The sequence below is a fragment of the Anneissia japonica genome, unplaced genomic scaffold, assembly GCF_011630105.1.
Source record: "Anneissia japonica isolate Jap-2015-1 unplaced genomic scaffold, ASM1163010v1 scaffold14868_len205136_cov114, whole genome shotgun sequence".
Taxonomy (NCBI): Eukaryota; Metazoa; Echinodermata; class Crinoidea; order Comatulida; family Comatulidae; genus Anneissia; species Anneissia japonica.
Genome location: NW_022687593.1, coordinates 61,911 through 76,038, shown reverse-complemented (window position 1 = coordinate 76,038; position 14,128 = coordinate 61,911). Strand labels below are relative to the sequence as shown.

The following is a 14,128-nucleotide window of genomic DNA, read 5'->3' as shown; positions in this document are numbered from 1 at the left end:
TCTAAATATTATTTTATTTATTTATTTTTTTTTTATTTACTTAGATTGTCCATTTCCAAAATGGAGTCCCCCTGAATGTGAAATGGACTGTCCTGTGTGTTATAACGGTGGAGTTTGTGACGACAAGAATGGTGTATGTATTTGTCCTGCTGGCTTCAGAGGAGATAAATGCGAAACAGGTAGGCGTAGACTATTTCTGATGTATTCGATTATACCATGGAGGTATTATTGAGAAGGAGATCACTCGGCAAAGCCATGCGCACGCAGCGCTATGCAAATGAACCAAGATAAAAGTTTCCGCAGCCCGTAAAGAACGTTTGCGCGATGTCTTTGAAGTCCCATGTGTTCCCCGCCATCAAATTTTCAGCAGGAATAGTTGACCAGAAAATTTAACACGACGAAATGGAGAGCACCTTCTTTTCTCAATGCGCACTACATACTGTCAATCACTATGGTGCGCAATCTTTTCTATTTTGAAGCTTATACATTTATCTCTCATAAAATATCAAACATATTAATATTTTCCACCAAGAAAAGTTTCGAATTTAATGGAACATTTACATGACCTATAAAAGTATAGTATATTTCAACTTCAATTTTCATAAATTGGCCAAAATTCGCCAATTCTAATTTTAACAGATATTAATTAATAAATGATTAAGGATTATAATAATTTTAGGGTTAACGAGGGTTAACTATTCGAAAAATCTGAGTATTTTTCAGTTTTACGCTGACTTAGCTTTATAGTCGAACCAGTCAATCTTTAGACAAAATTATAATGAACACAGAATTAATTTTAACATAAATATTTTACGGGATCCGTTCCTGAAATATACAAATAATAACATACTAAAAGTTTTTTTAATTTTAAACCTGTTGGTTGGTCATTTAAAAACCCATATATGGAGAATAATTAAATTATCGCTTCCGCGTTAGCGCCCCCAACTACGAGAATATCTAAAATGTATAATAGTGACCAACAGAGGGCTCACTACTTATTGTCTATATTGAAACCGCCGTGGCGATTCAAAAGCGGGGAACACATAGGTTTGTCGCGTCAAAGGGACTGTTGCCAAGTGATCTCCTTTTTAAAAAATACCTCCATGATTATACACACGTAATGTATAATCTGGAGCGCATGGGTTTTTTTTTTTTTTTTAACCGGATTCATTGAAGAAGTTTATTCGTATTCTTAAATAATGCAATAATAATGTTATTAATTCTTCTTTAATCCAAGTCAAAAAATATTTCTTTGTACGATTTATGCTTCCTGTTTTTACTTTATTGTTTAGGTTGTGGGTCAAACAACTGGGGACGTAATTGCGATGTCTTATGTAGTAGTACTGGTTCTAATAAAGATGAAGCTTGTAGAGGTGAACTATTTTGTCCGCCTGATCCTGTCGGTTGCGCGTGCATAGACGGATACGGAGGCAACAATTGCGATAGAGGTTTGGAAAGTTATAGCTGTTTCTGTTTATAAATTAGATGCTCCAATTGTTCCTTACAGTTCTAGTTATGTCAGAATTACAATATGATTATTAGCAAGCATTCAGCATGTGAGGAATCATCCATGAACACAGATAAATCAACGCATTAGATTTCAAATTACCTGAGTATGAAAAATTGCCTTGCCCAGGACACCAAAAAATAACCGGAACTAGGATTTAGTGTGCATAATTTAATTGAAAAGATAAACGTAGCATTGTCGCTCAACACATGTCTTTTCACGGAACTGAAATATACTCTAAACAAATACCATTTTTTTTTCTGTTATTTTTTTCAGCATGTGATAGCAGTCACTATGGTGCAGACTGTCGCCAAGTATGTCACTGCAATTCAGGAGGATGTAATAGAAAAACAGGGACTTGTTCATCCGCGTGTTTGGCCGGTTACACGGGACCAGCTTGTCAAGGTATATTCAAGTTTTGTTTGTTAAGTTATGAGTATTAGCAATTTGATTTATAATTATTTTAAAAATTAGCAAATGATTTTCTAAAAAAAAAAAAGCACACTCAATTATTCCTATTTAGAATTATTAATCTTCATAAGTTACAAAGTTAAAAAAATATCGTAATTACAATATATCTTGTTTTGGAATTTAAAAGTTCATTAGAAAATTTAGTTAGCCTACAGTGTTGTAATAAGCGTCAATATTCATATTTAGTGCTCAATCTGCAAGTTAATACAAAGGTAATATCAGGCTACATAAAAAAAAAATATTACTTTGTTAAATTTAAGCTAAGCAACATCATGATGTTTAAAGAGTGGAGAATTCCAATAACATTATTATATGCTAAATACAATGAAACAACTGAATTTAAAATTATATCATTCAGATGATTAATCTGCCGCAATTGTGTGTAAATTTTCGATATTTATTCCAATAAAGCCTAGTCTTCACTACTATCATATTTTTTAAGTGGACGTTATTAACACGTAAGACAGGAAGACAATCGAATACGAAATTTAAAAATAGGATAGCATGTGAACACTAAAATGGTAATAGTTTACAAGTTAATGTAGTCCTAACTTTTACTCTTAGACTCAACATCTGAAGATAATAATGATGCTTAAATTTCTTTTAGAACTAATGCCTAATCAGACCTGTGAGTCTGGTGTTTTTGGTGTCTTGTGTAACTACCCATGTCATTGTAAAGACTCGGCTGATTGTAATCGCGATGGGAGCTGCGACAATGGATGTCACGAAGCATGGGCTGGTAAAGACTGCAGCATAGGTAACGATACACGTGCAATTTACTTCAGCAACTCCAATGTGACGTTATTTTTTTTACTTATTTCTCCAAAGCCTTTGACTGCCTTTCTTAAAACCAACTCATATACAAAAAAAAAAAATAAATAAATAAAAAATGCATTATATGTTAATTTATTAAGTTAACTAATAATTATCTTATGAATCGCAGTCAGCTGCAATTATTAATGTTTTTTGTACTGTTTGAAAACCGTTCCTTATGGTGTGTAAATTGTATTATGTCGAAGAGTAGCCTGCTAGCCTTACATTCGGCTCCATTTTTAACCATCCTATAAGTCAAGCAGGTATGTCAGAAAACCCTGCACTCTGTGATAAAAGCATGAATCTTGGCACACATGTACTAGGCCTATGAACTATATCAAATATTTTCTGGTAGGAACTTACGTCAGCAGCGCCCTCTTTCGGCCCAATATTTTAAATTTCTCATAAAATTGTCTTACAAATTCTTTTTATATAAAAATAATGGTAAACATGCTTAAAAGTATTAATAACAAATAGTTTCGGTCTTTTCAGGTAAAAAAAAAAAACTTCTATTTCAGTGTTCTAAAGTGGCGAAAATTTCAATATTATATCGGCTGTTTTATTATGCAACATATTTTTATAAACCTGTCTGATGTAGTAAAACATAACAATTTATTTATTTTTATATAATCATATTTTAATTTTCATTAATTTTTGAATGATATATAAAATTTGTTAGGTAGATCATTTTGCTATAATCCTCAAGGAATAAATGGAATCTAGGTATCAGTATCGAAACTAAACAATATTTTAACATGTGTACAGAGTACGTATAACTGCACATACAGTGAAAAACTACTCTGCTGCTTAGCAACAGGAACAGATGTTATAAAATATACACTATTTAGGAGCATAGTGCTACTGTAATATAATATATTATATTTGTCTCAGATATTATACTGTGCACTATGTTATTCTTTTTACCGTGTGAAACAAGCTGAGCTGCAAATGAGTACAGTTCCTGGCATTATAATAATACAATAAAACTCATCTATAGGGACAACTAAAGAGAAGAAAGAAGAACAGTAAACCATGGATAAGCACACAAAGCTGGAAGCTCTATATACCATAGAAAAGAAGGGAATTGAGGATGTTGTAAAGTTCACATACCTTGGAGCGACAGTCAGCAAAAGTGGTGGTGCAGGAGAGGATAAGAGGCAAAGGATTGGAAAAACCTGGGGTGCATTTAAAAAGCTGTCCAAGATATGGAGGAGTGGACAATTAACACACAGGATCAAATTCAAAATTTTCAAGTTCAATGTGATCAGTGTTTTATTGTATGGATGAGAAGCGTGGAAGATGACTAAATGTGATGAGGATAGACTAGACACATTTTTACATAAGGCACTGAGACAAACATTGAAAGCACGTTGGCCAATGCGGATTACAAATGCAGAAATCAGACAAAGGGCAAACATTCAAACCATTAGTGAAATAGTAAGAAACAGGAGATGGAAGTGGATTGGACATGTGCTACGCATGGAAAGAAATGACATACCAAGAGTTGCTTTAACACCAGAGGGCAGAAGGAATGTGGGAAGGCCAAATGAAAATTGGAGAAGAAATGTTGAAAATGAAAGAAACCAACAGGGATATCAATCGTGGACAGAGGCAGCAATAGCAGCTCAAGACAGAGGAACCTGGAGGAGGAGAGATGCTAGAAACCCTATTTTCCACTCGGAGACAAGGAACTAGAGAGATAGGGGCAACTCTATTATTGAGAACAAAGGAAAGATATCTGTTAACACTACTGCCAAGCTTAATGACAGGAAACCATTACTGACGGGGACACCTTCCGAATGTGCCTTATTGTCAAATCAATACATATTTAACGCATATATAACTGCAGTATTCTTAAACTATGAAAAAAAAAATTATAGTTTAACACGTTTTCAACAATAAACTTAATTATCAAACTGGAATGCTTTTCTTGTTAATAACAAGAACGGACATTAAAATATTAACGAAGTACAGTAACATATGCATTATGCTTTACTAATGGTACATGCGTTACTGTACTTCATTTAAATATCAATCTTATAATTTTGAACATTAACAATGCTATTTCTTGTTCATTGTATTTTCACGTTTGATTATCTATACAGCACAACCTTAAACGATATTGAAACATACAGATGTTGTTGTTTTAATTACACTTCGGTTGATTTCATATACAATAATTGTTTGTGCATTGCAAATATTGTTACAATCTAATTATATCATCATTGTACGAAAGCATGCCAAAAACCCCTATTAATGGAAATATTACCGTTTTGGTTACTGTGTTCCACAATAGCGGTAGCCTTAATCAAGAGACACCATTATTGGGAGGACACACTTTTTTTTTGTCGCGAGCGTGTCACTTAATAGGGGTTCTACTGTTAGAAAAGCAGCACTCAGATACAACAGACATGCCAAAACAAGTGGTGGAATTTTATAGGTCAGTGTCAGAAACTAGAACTGCATAATTGCTACATTAGGATAATATAACTACTTGTTACAATGTTGGTACATTTTTTTAACTTGCAGTGGTTGATAAGCATGTACAATAACTTTTCACTGTATGGCAGTCATGCGTACTCTGTACATTAGTTTGCATTACATTAGTTGATTTTGCTATTAGTTTTGCTACTGGTACCTCAATTTTATTCAGTTATGGGTTATAGTAAAATGATTTAATAGTGTTTACCATTTACAAGCTGATTAAAAATAGAATATATTGTTAAAAAAATTAATAATTTCTAATAATTTATTTTTCATTCTGAGGTTTACTATTGTTACCATTTGCAAGCTAAATAAAAATATAATATATTATTAAAAAAAATAATAATTTCTAAAATTTTGCATTCTGAGATTTACAGAAAACAGCCAATAAAATTCTGCAAATGTTTATCTTGTTGGCGCTATAAAAGGATTAAAAGACTGAATCTATTTGACAATATTACCTTTAAGCATAATTATCATTAACCTTATTCATAAAAGTAAAGAATTTGTAGTAGCCTACGAATTTGTCCTACATAAATATGGCTAGAATAGAAATTTTGTTTTTTACGTTTATAGACCTATACAATATGTCACTAATACTTATATTATTGTGACTACTAGGCCTATTAATTATATAAATAAAGAATTAAGATTGATTTTAAAGTACAATTTTATTTTCAATATTGCTAAAAATAGAAATTGACCATTTCTGACCAATAGATGGCGCTGTTGACTTGAGTCCCTACCTGAAAAAAAAAATCGCTATGGCTCATAATGCATGTTTGCCAAGTTTCATGCTTTTATCAAAAAGTACACGATTGAACCAAACTCTTGTGACTAAACTGCTGCACTATGACGCAGTATCAAGACCATACAAATCAGCAAAAATTATGAATTCCGACGGTAAAAAGTCGTCTTAAGCCAGGCACTCACTGCGACCAACGGTCATCTTCCGACGCTATTCTATGAAGAATGCTACGCGACGACGCGTGCACAACAGATTCTTTTTAATGAGATCCGTTCAGACTGCCACCAAAGATAATAAATAGCAGAAGATAGTGGAACATCCGTTCAAAGGGCATTGTGGGTACACGGACAGCAATTTTACCTCATCCGCACGGCGGCGCTATATAGTAATAACAAAAGCGCTGTTCTGGTTCGTTTGTTTCCTGTAGTTTCTCCACTTAGTAAAATGTTCAAATTTTACCGGAATGGCGGATCTTCCATCAATTTTAATACAAATACGCGGAGCAGCTCATTCTTCTGCTATTTAAGTTCTTTGGTGCCACTGACAGCGTCGCGTCTTCTAGCACTTTCAAGGAGCAGAGTCGGATTCGACGTGCGATGGTCGTACAACCGTCGAAATAATAAAGTAAGAACTTATATAGCGCCATTTAAAAAACCGAAGTAATTATCAGTGGCGCTTCATGTTATTGTTGGAATAAGTGCGTTTTGAGTGATTTTTTAAATAAAGGAATTGATGGTGATTTTTTTTATGTGAAGTGGTAGTGCGTTCCAGAGTGTGGCTGCAGCAAATGAAAATGATCTGTGTCCGAAGGTCTTAGTGTTAGTGCGAGGGACAGAAATTAAATTGAGATCAGATGAACGTAGGGAACGGCCAGGCACATATTTGGGAAGAAGTTGATTAATGTATGCGGGTTGATTGAGAGTCAGTGACTTATTAGTCAGTAAAAGGATTTTATATTGAATTCTGGCATCAATTTGTAACCAATGAAGTTCACGTAAAATGGGGGTTATATGAGTGCGTCTGTTAGTAAATGTTAGTATGCGTGCAGCAGAGTTTTGTAGTCGTTGAAGCCTGTTAATTTGGATTTTAGGAATGTTAAATAAAAGAGAGTTGCAATAGTCAAGTCGGGAGAAAATGAAAGCGTGAATAATCAGAGCCGTAGTTCGTTTTGATAAGTATTTTCTGATAAGTGCTATATTACGTAGATGAAATGCGGAATGAGTGTCCGGCTTTTAATTCGTAATTGCTTGGATTGATTTTAAGTTTTTTAGGTTTGTTTCTGTTAATTCTAATAATAGCCTAATTCTATTAATTTTTGTTTTTGTCCTGTTTTAAATGTCCCTTTTCTAAAGTAGATGTTGGTAAACGTACTTTTTAGAGTTGATGTGTGTAGACGTAGTTTTCTTTCTATGATTTCAATGAAATTAAATTCTTTTTCTTCTACAAACGATAATGATATATTTTTATAACAGTTTTTTTTTTCAATCTTTCGGACTCTCGTACTTCACAATTTAAAAGGTCTCTTGGTTATATGTTTATAATATATCAATTTCAAGAGATAATACTAAAATCGTGACAAAAAATAACGCAATTTCTCGAAAAATACAAAAAAGAAAAATTGCTCTAATAATGAGGCAAAAACAGGCATTACAGAACAGGCCCCCGGTCGGGAAGAGCTGCCCCACCCCCCGTTGTTGAGAAAAAGTACAATTCATCGGGGGATGCATACAAGTTCTAAAACATCTTTATCCAAGCATAGCTTCTGAAAAGTGTTGTCATTGATGAGGCAACTATTATTTCCAATTTTTTCATGAAGTTCTTCCCTCTCCTGGACAGCAAATACTGCCCTTCACTGTTTTTGGCTTTGGATGGGTCTTGCCTCTGGTTCAAAGGCATATGCTCGCCTTTGCGATACACGCCTAACCCTTGAGCTTTCACTTCCCTTCATGGCTTAATTTATAATTTAAATCAATGTCTATCCTATCTGTAGGCCTGTCTGCATTCTCTCTCGTTCCTACATTTTAATCGACACCTCGCTTCGTCGTCGCATCGCACCGATCGCACATAGAAACAATTGACCGAAAAAAAACTATGCAATTTCACGCATGCTCATAAACAGTACTCCCCAAAAACTGGAAAAATCCCGGTTGGGTACCGTGGGGAAGTTTTAACAATTACGAAAAAAATACGTTTATTAGTTTGTGTAAAAACATCAGAATTGAATGAAATGGATTAAAACACCCAAGAATAGTATTTTTTTTTTTTTGTGGGACTGTTATTATTTTCCAGATTTTTTTTTTTTTTGCCTCCCTTTTTGACAATTTGTGTGTAAAGGAATAGGAATTTGACTTTGTAATTTATACTATACCCCACTTTGGAATGGGCCTTTATTTTTCAATAAACACTGTGTCGCAACCGAATTCGCAAAAATTCTCAAATATAGAAAAAAAGTAATTTATGTTACGAACTGAATTATAATAATTTAACATAAAGTCGCATAATTTACTTTAAATAAATTTAATATCTTTCACCACCATTATTGTATTTAAAAAAATAAATATTTTAATGAAAATTATTTTTATTAGCACTACCTTACAGTTCCAAACCACCAACACTTTTGAATCAAACAGCAACCACCCTAAAGATTGCAGCTTGCAGCTGGGATCCAGTTCAAGACTTTGGAACAGGAAATATAACTGGATGTAATTTATGGTACAAAACATCGCGGACAAGTGCATTTATTACAGTTAATAACATTGAACATGGTGTATATACCATAGACAATCTCCTGCCACATACGACTGTTGAATTCTACACACGACATTCGAGATTAATTGGCGGCATAGAGACCGATGGACCACCTAGTGAACATGGATCAGCAGAGACTATTTGTACAAGTAAGGGTATTTATTTACTGATATTATTATCATCACCACTACCACCACTAACATTACCATTATCATTCTCATCTTTTTGCATTATCTTTATCAGTTGTAGAATTTATAATAATGTAATTGATATTAGTAAATAAAGTATAATACATATATATTTCATAGATCATCATTTAAAAGACAAACTGAGATTGTGTTGTAAAGCTTTTGACAAAATGGTTAAATAGCTCGGAATCTCAAACCTGAGGTCGAATGTTTCCTTCCGTGTACAAGTATTTTGTGCCAATTAGTTTGGCAAGACACCCTCTAACCAGGTGTCGAAATGGGAATTAACATGCTAGAAAGTAAACAGGATGACACAGCCCCACAACCCCACCTAAAGTCTTACACAGTTTTTCCCAAACGGCTATGAACCTATATAAAATGAAAATGTATTACTCACAATAATCTGATATTAATTTACGTTAAGACCACCTTGCTTTATCTCAGTTATACAGAAAAGGTTGAGATCAGTGAGCTTCCAATCCACGTCGTGGCCTCAGGCTAACGGGTGGGGATGATTGGTGGGGAGAGTGGTTGCTGGGATTCCAAACCTGTCGATGGGGGATTCCCCTTGCCTTTCAACACTGGGTTAAAGTGGTTGTGGGAGGAGTAGAATTTTAGCATGTGTAAGTATCTAAGAGTGCGTCTCATAAACTATAACTGAAGGATACTTAATTTGTGAAAGTAAGTACAAGATATTATATAATTATTAGTCAAATTAGATTTGATAACAACAAATGTGTCTTAAAAGTTCTGAGAAGGACACTACTGCATTTAGTCTATGAGAAAACAATCAAGCTCTTGAACACGACGGGAGCTGAAGTTCTAACTCCGGAAATTCGGCGACATGAGATCACACAAGTCTGAATGGGAGTCTACACCAAGGGAGTGATTGAATAATATAATTTTATTAAAGATACAGGATTAGCGATATTAGAGCCTTTCGTTTCTATTGTACTTATAGCCTATTTTTAAATACTCCTGAGCAAATAGAATGTGATGATATTCGATAGCAACTATCGTCGTGTCGTAGGCCGGGATTTGAACACAGACACACTAGTACAACGATATGGCTGCTGATCTGTATGTTTCTTTATTCTTCAACCAACTTGAATTTCAACAATCAAATCACCAGTCTCAAGTACAACATAAGAAACAAACAAAAAAAAAACCCTGCAATAAACAAAGAACTCATTGCAGTCATGTCATTTACTTATTCATGTAAAATCTAAACATCAAATAATAATAATAATAATATCACTATTAATATCACATTAATAATATCATCATAACAACAGTGGTATATAGGCTGCTTTCGAATCTAAGCATCAGGCCTATACTCCAAAATTATATATATGCTACCGTTATTCATAGCAATCAAACCACCAAAAATAATATAATTTTTTGTAAAGCTTTTGACAAAATGGTTAAATAGCTCGGAATCTCAAACCTCAGGTCGAATGTTTCCTTCCGTGTACAAGTATTTTGTGCCAATTAGTTTGGCAAGACACCCTCTAACCAGGTGTCGAAATGGGAATTAACATGCTGGAAAGTAAACAGGATGACACAGCCCCACAACCCCACCTAAAGTCTTACACAGTTTTTCCCAAACGGCTATGAACCTATATAAAATGAAAATGTATTACTCACAATAATCTGATATTAATTTACGTTAAGACCACCTTGCTTTATCTCAGTTATACAGAAAAGGTTGAGATCAGTGAGCTTCCAATCCACGTCGTGGCCTCAGGCGAACGGGTGGGGATGATTGGTGGGGAGAGTGGTTGCTGGGATTCCAAACCTGTCGATGGGGGATTCCCCTTGCCTTTCAACACTGGGTTAAAGTGGTTGTGGGAGGAGTAGAATTTTAGCATGTGTAAGTATCTAAGAGTGCGTCTCATAAACTATAACTGAAGGATACTTAATTTGTGAAAGTAAGTACAAGATATTATATAATTATTAGTCAAATTAGATTTGATAACAACAAATGTGTCTTAAAAGTTCTGAGAAGGACACTACTGCATTTAGTCTATGAGAAAACATTCAAGCTCTTGAACACGACGGGAGCTGAAGTTCTAACTCCGGAAATTCGGCGACATGAGATCACACAAGTCTGAATGGGAGTCTACACCAAGGGAGTGATTGAATAATATAATTTTATTAAAGATACAGGATTAGCGATATTAGAGCCTTTCGTTTCTATTGTACTTATAGCCTATTTTTAAATACTCCTGAGCAAATAGAATGTGATGATATTCGATAGCAACTATTTATAGTGTCGTAGGCCGGGATTTGAACACAGACACACTAGTACAACGATATGGCTGCTGGTCTGTATGTGTCTTTATTCTTCAACCAACTTGAATTTCAACAATCAAATCACCAGTCTCAAGTACAACATAAGAAACAAAAAAAAACCCCTGCAATAAACAAAGAACTCATTGCAGTCATGTAATTTACTTAGTCGTGTAAAATCTAAACGTCAAATAATAATAATAATAATATCACTAATAATATCACATTAATAATATCATCATAACAACAGTGGTATATAGGCTGCTTTCGAATCTAAGCATTAGGCCTATACTCCAAAATTATATATATGCTACTGTTATTCATAGCAATCAAACCACCAAAAAATAATATAATTTCAATGTAAACATAAAAAATAGCTATTATGAAGTAGGCATATAACTTGACCATCCTGACTTACCCAACAGAGGTATGTACAGACTATAATATTTCAGGTTCTCCTTACAATAGAGTACCAGACTTTAACAGTTTCTCTTCACCTCATGGGACTCACGGAAATCTTTGATAAAATATATATAACGTCTTTAACAACTCACCTAATACACATTCTAATATAATCAAGCTATAATCCTATGTGACACAATAATTAACTATAAGCTTAGACTAACTCGTTAATAGTTACACACTAGCTCCATGGGCGCAGCCATCTTATTCACTTTGTTTACATATAGCCCCACCATCGGCCGCTTATCAACTCTACTTTCTTAATGGATAACTGCGAGAGCAACCATGTTCTACAACACTGGACACCCCGTATTCTAAACTTCTAACATAATTTATCTTTCTTCTAATAAGTTGCATAATGGATAAAACAACGTTGTAACTGATTAACAATAATTTTAACAATATATGATAAACCTTCAATTTCTATGCAGTAGCTATAAACAATGAAATCATAGATTATACTTTGAAAGAGTCTCAGCCTGCCTACGACGACGGCCTAGCTGCACCCTAAAGCAAGGTGACCTACATTATGCTGACAGTTCAACACGAAGTTAGGCTTCGGATTGCAGTAATTATTGCCTATATATATATATATATATATATATATACTGTGATATAAAAGGTACCGAGTGGAGCTTACCTTTATCCAATAGGATGTATTCCTAGGGCGACAATTCTCCAATAATATATATCAATCACAATATAGTACACACCGTATATAGTACGGTATATACCTTGTATAACAGACCCGGACACCAGATACACATAAACAATCCTGTGATAGGGTTAATGATGCTCTCAGCATAAAGTCCAGTGTACCAGGGTTGCCAGATAGTCGACAGGCTTCACGGCCAAACACACGCCATCTTACGGCCAAATTCGGCCAAACTTTTTTTCGATATCGGCCAAAATTCGGCCAGATTTTAATCCGATTAGAAGACAACAGTGGGTACATTTATTTGAAATACTACAAAAATTATACGAAAATCAGCGGTCATTCGTTTGAAATTGAAGAGATTCAAATGATATACACAGAACAATGTTAAACATATATAGCCATATTCATTTGTTGCTAGCATGCAGGCCAATTCAGGGGAAAATCCAGAGATGTCCGAAAGGGGAGGGCCGGGGCCGAAAAAAGGGGAGGAAGGGGGAGGGGGTGCGAAAGTGGGTCCGATCGAGATAACACCATCTCAGAGGAAATTTGTCTTTTCTAGACGCCCGAAAAATAACCTGATGCATTTGAGCGATCAATTTTTATTTATTTTTTTTTTACCACCCCTCCATCTGCTATTTAAAATCACAATATTAAGATTGATCTAAATTTGATTTAAATGTATTAAATATTAATGTACATTGTAGTCTATCTATAGCAAAAATGTTAAAGGCCTTTATTGGCAAATCTGTGGCTCTCTTTAATTAGAATGAATTAAGTTACATAGTTAGGTAACACAAACTGGCGTTAAAACAAACCTATGAAAACTTTAATAAATACTTTTTATTTAAACTTTCGAAATTCGCCTCTGAATGCTATTGTCGCAGTACTTAATACATATAATCAATGTTGCTATCAGAATTATCTTCTTCATTCTCATATGCATCCTAACTCCAGAGTAACTTTGAAGAAGTCTTTGCAAAACTTGCTTGAAATGGGAGATGCCATCGGACCCGAATGATCACTGTTATGGCCAATTAATCAATACGGACGACGTTTACTCAGACTGACAACTTCCTTTTATTCCAGTAACGCTTGTACATATTTACTCACGTGTAATCATGGAGTTATTAGTTTAACCATATTCCGTACATGAACTATTCCGTCATTCAGTGGGTTAGTCAGTCAGGTAAAGACGGTTTCTGCCCTGCTATATTCAATCGGCCATATTTTCCTTGTTTCCGAACTCAAGTCCCACATAGAGGGCTCACTACTAATATTAATGAACACAACATCCCGGGGCCCAGTTGCTCCTGTAAAAAGCAACGACCTTACTATTATGTGTTCAACAACATATCATAACTATCCATCTAATAGCGTCATAACCGTCATTTACCTTCAAACCTTCTTAAAACAAATTAATTAAATACCAACAAGAACACTAAAACGAATATTAAAACCAGTTATAATGTATCTAAAGTTATTTCAGTCTCTATAATTAAGACAAATGGAGAATCACAAGTTTAACTATCGATTAAAGTCCACTGATTAAAAAGAAACAAACGTTCTAAATCAATGATTTCAACCTGGGGTAAATCCAGCTACACATGCTTCATGGTTTCTATAAAATTATTTGAAATCAATAATGGTGTAACCTTTGATTTATTATGATATGTGTTAATCTGTTAGATTATAACTTTAGCAATGAATTTAAAGTTCAAATAAATGAGAATATTCCAACATTCTCCGTAAATCATATT

The 14,128-nt window shown here is 34.3% G+C and overlaps 1 protein-coding gene across 1 annotated transcript in view; it reads left to right on the top strand.

Annotated features, from left to right (window-relative positions):
- Window positions 1-14,128, top strand: part of LOC117120208 (angiopoietin-1 receptor-like) — a 38,159-nt gene that overhangs the window by 18,006 nt on the left and 6,025 nt on the right. The window contains exons 4-8 of the mRNA XM_033265224.1: window positions 45-179; window positions 1,293-1,448; window positions 1,784-1,912; window positions 2,586-2,735; window positions 8,609-8,920. Coding sequence (XP_033121115.1) covers window positions 45-179; window positions 1,293-1,448; window positions 1,784-1,912; window positions 2,586-2,735; window positions 8,609-8,920 — 882 coding nt within the window. The remainder of the gene's footprint in view (window positions 1-44; window positions 180-1,292; window positions 1,449-1,783; window positions 1,913-2,585; window positions 2,736-8,608; window positions 8,921-14,128) is intronic.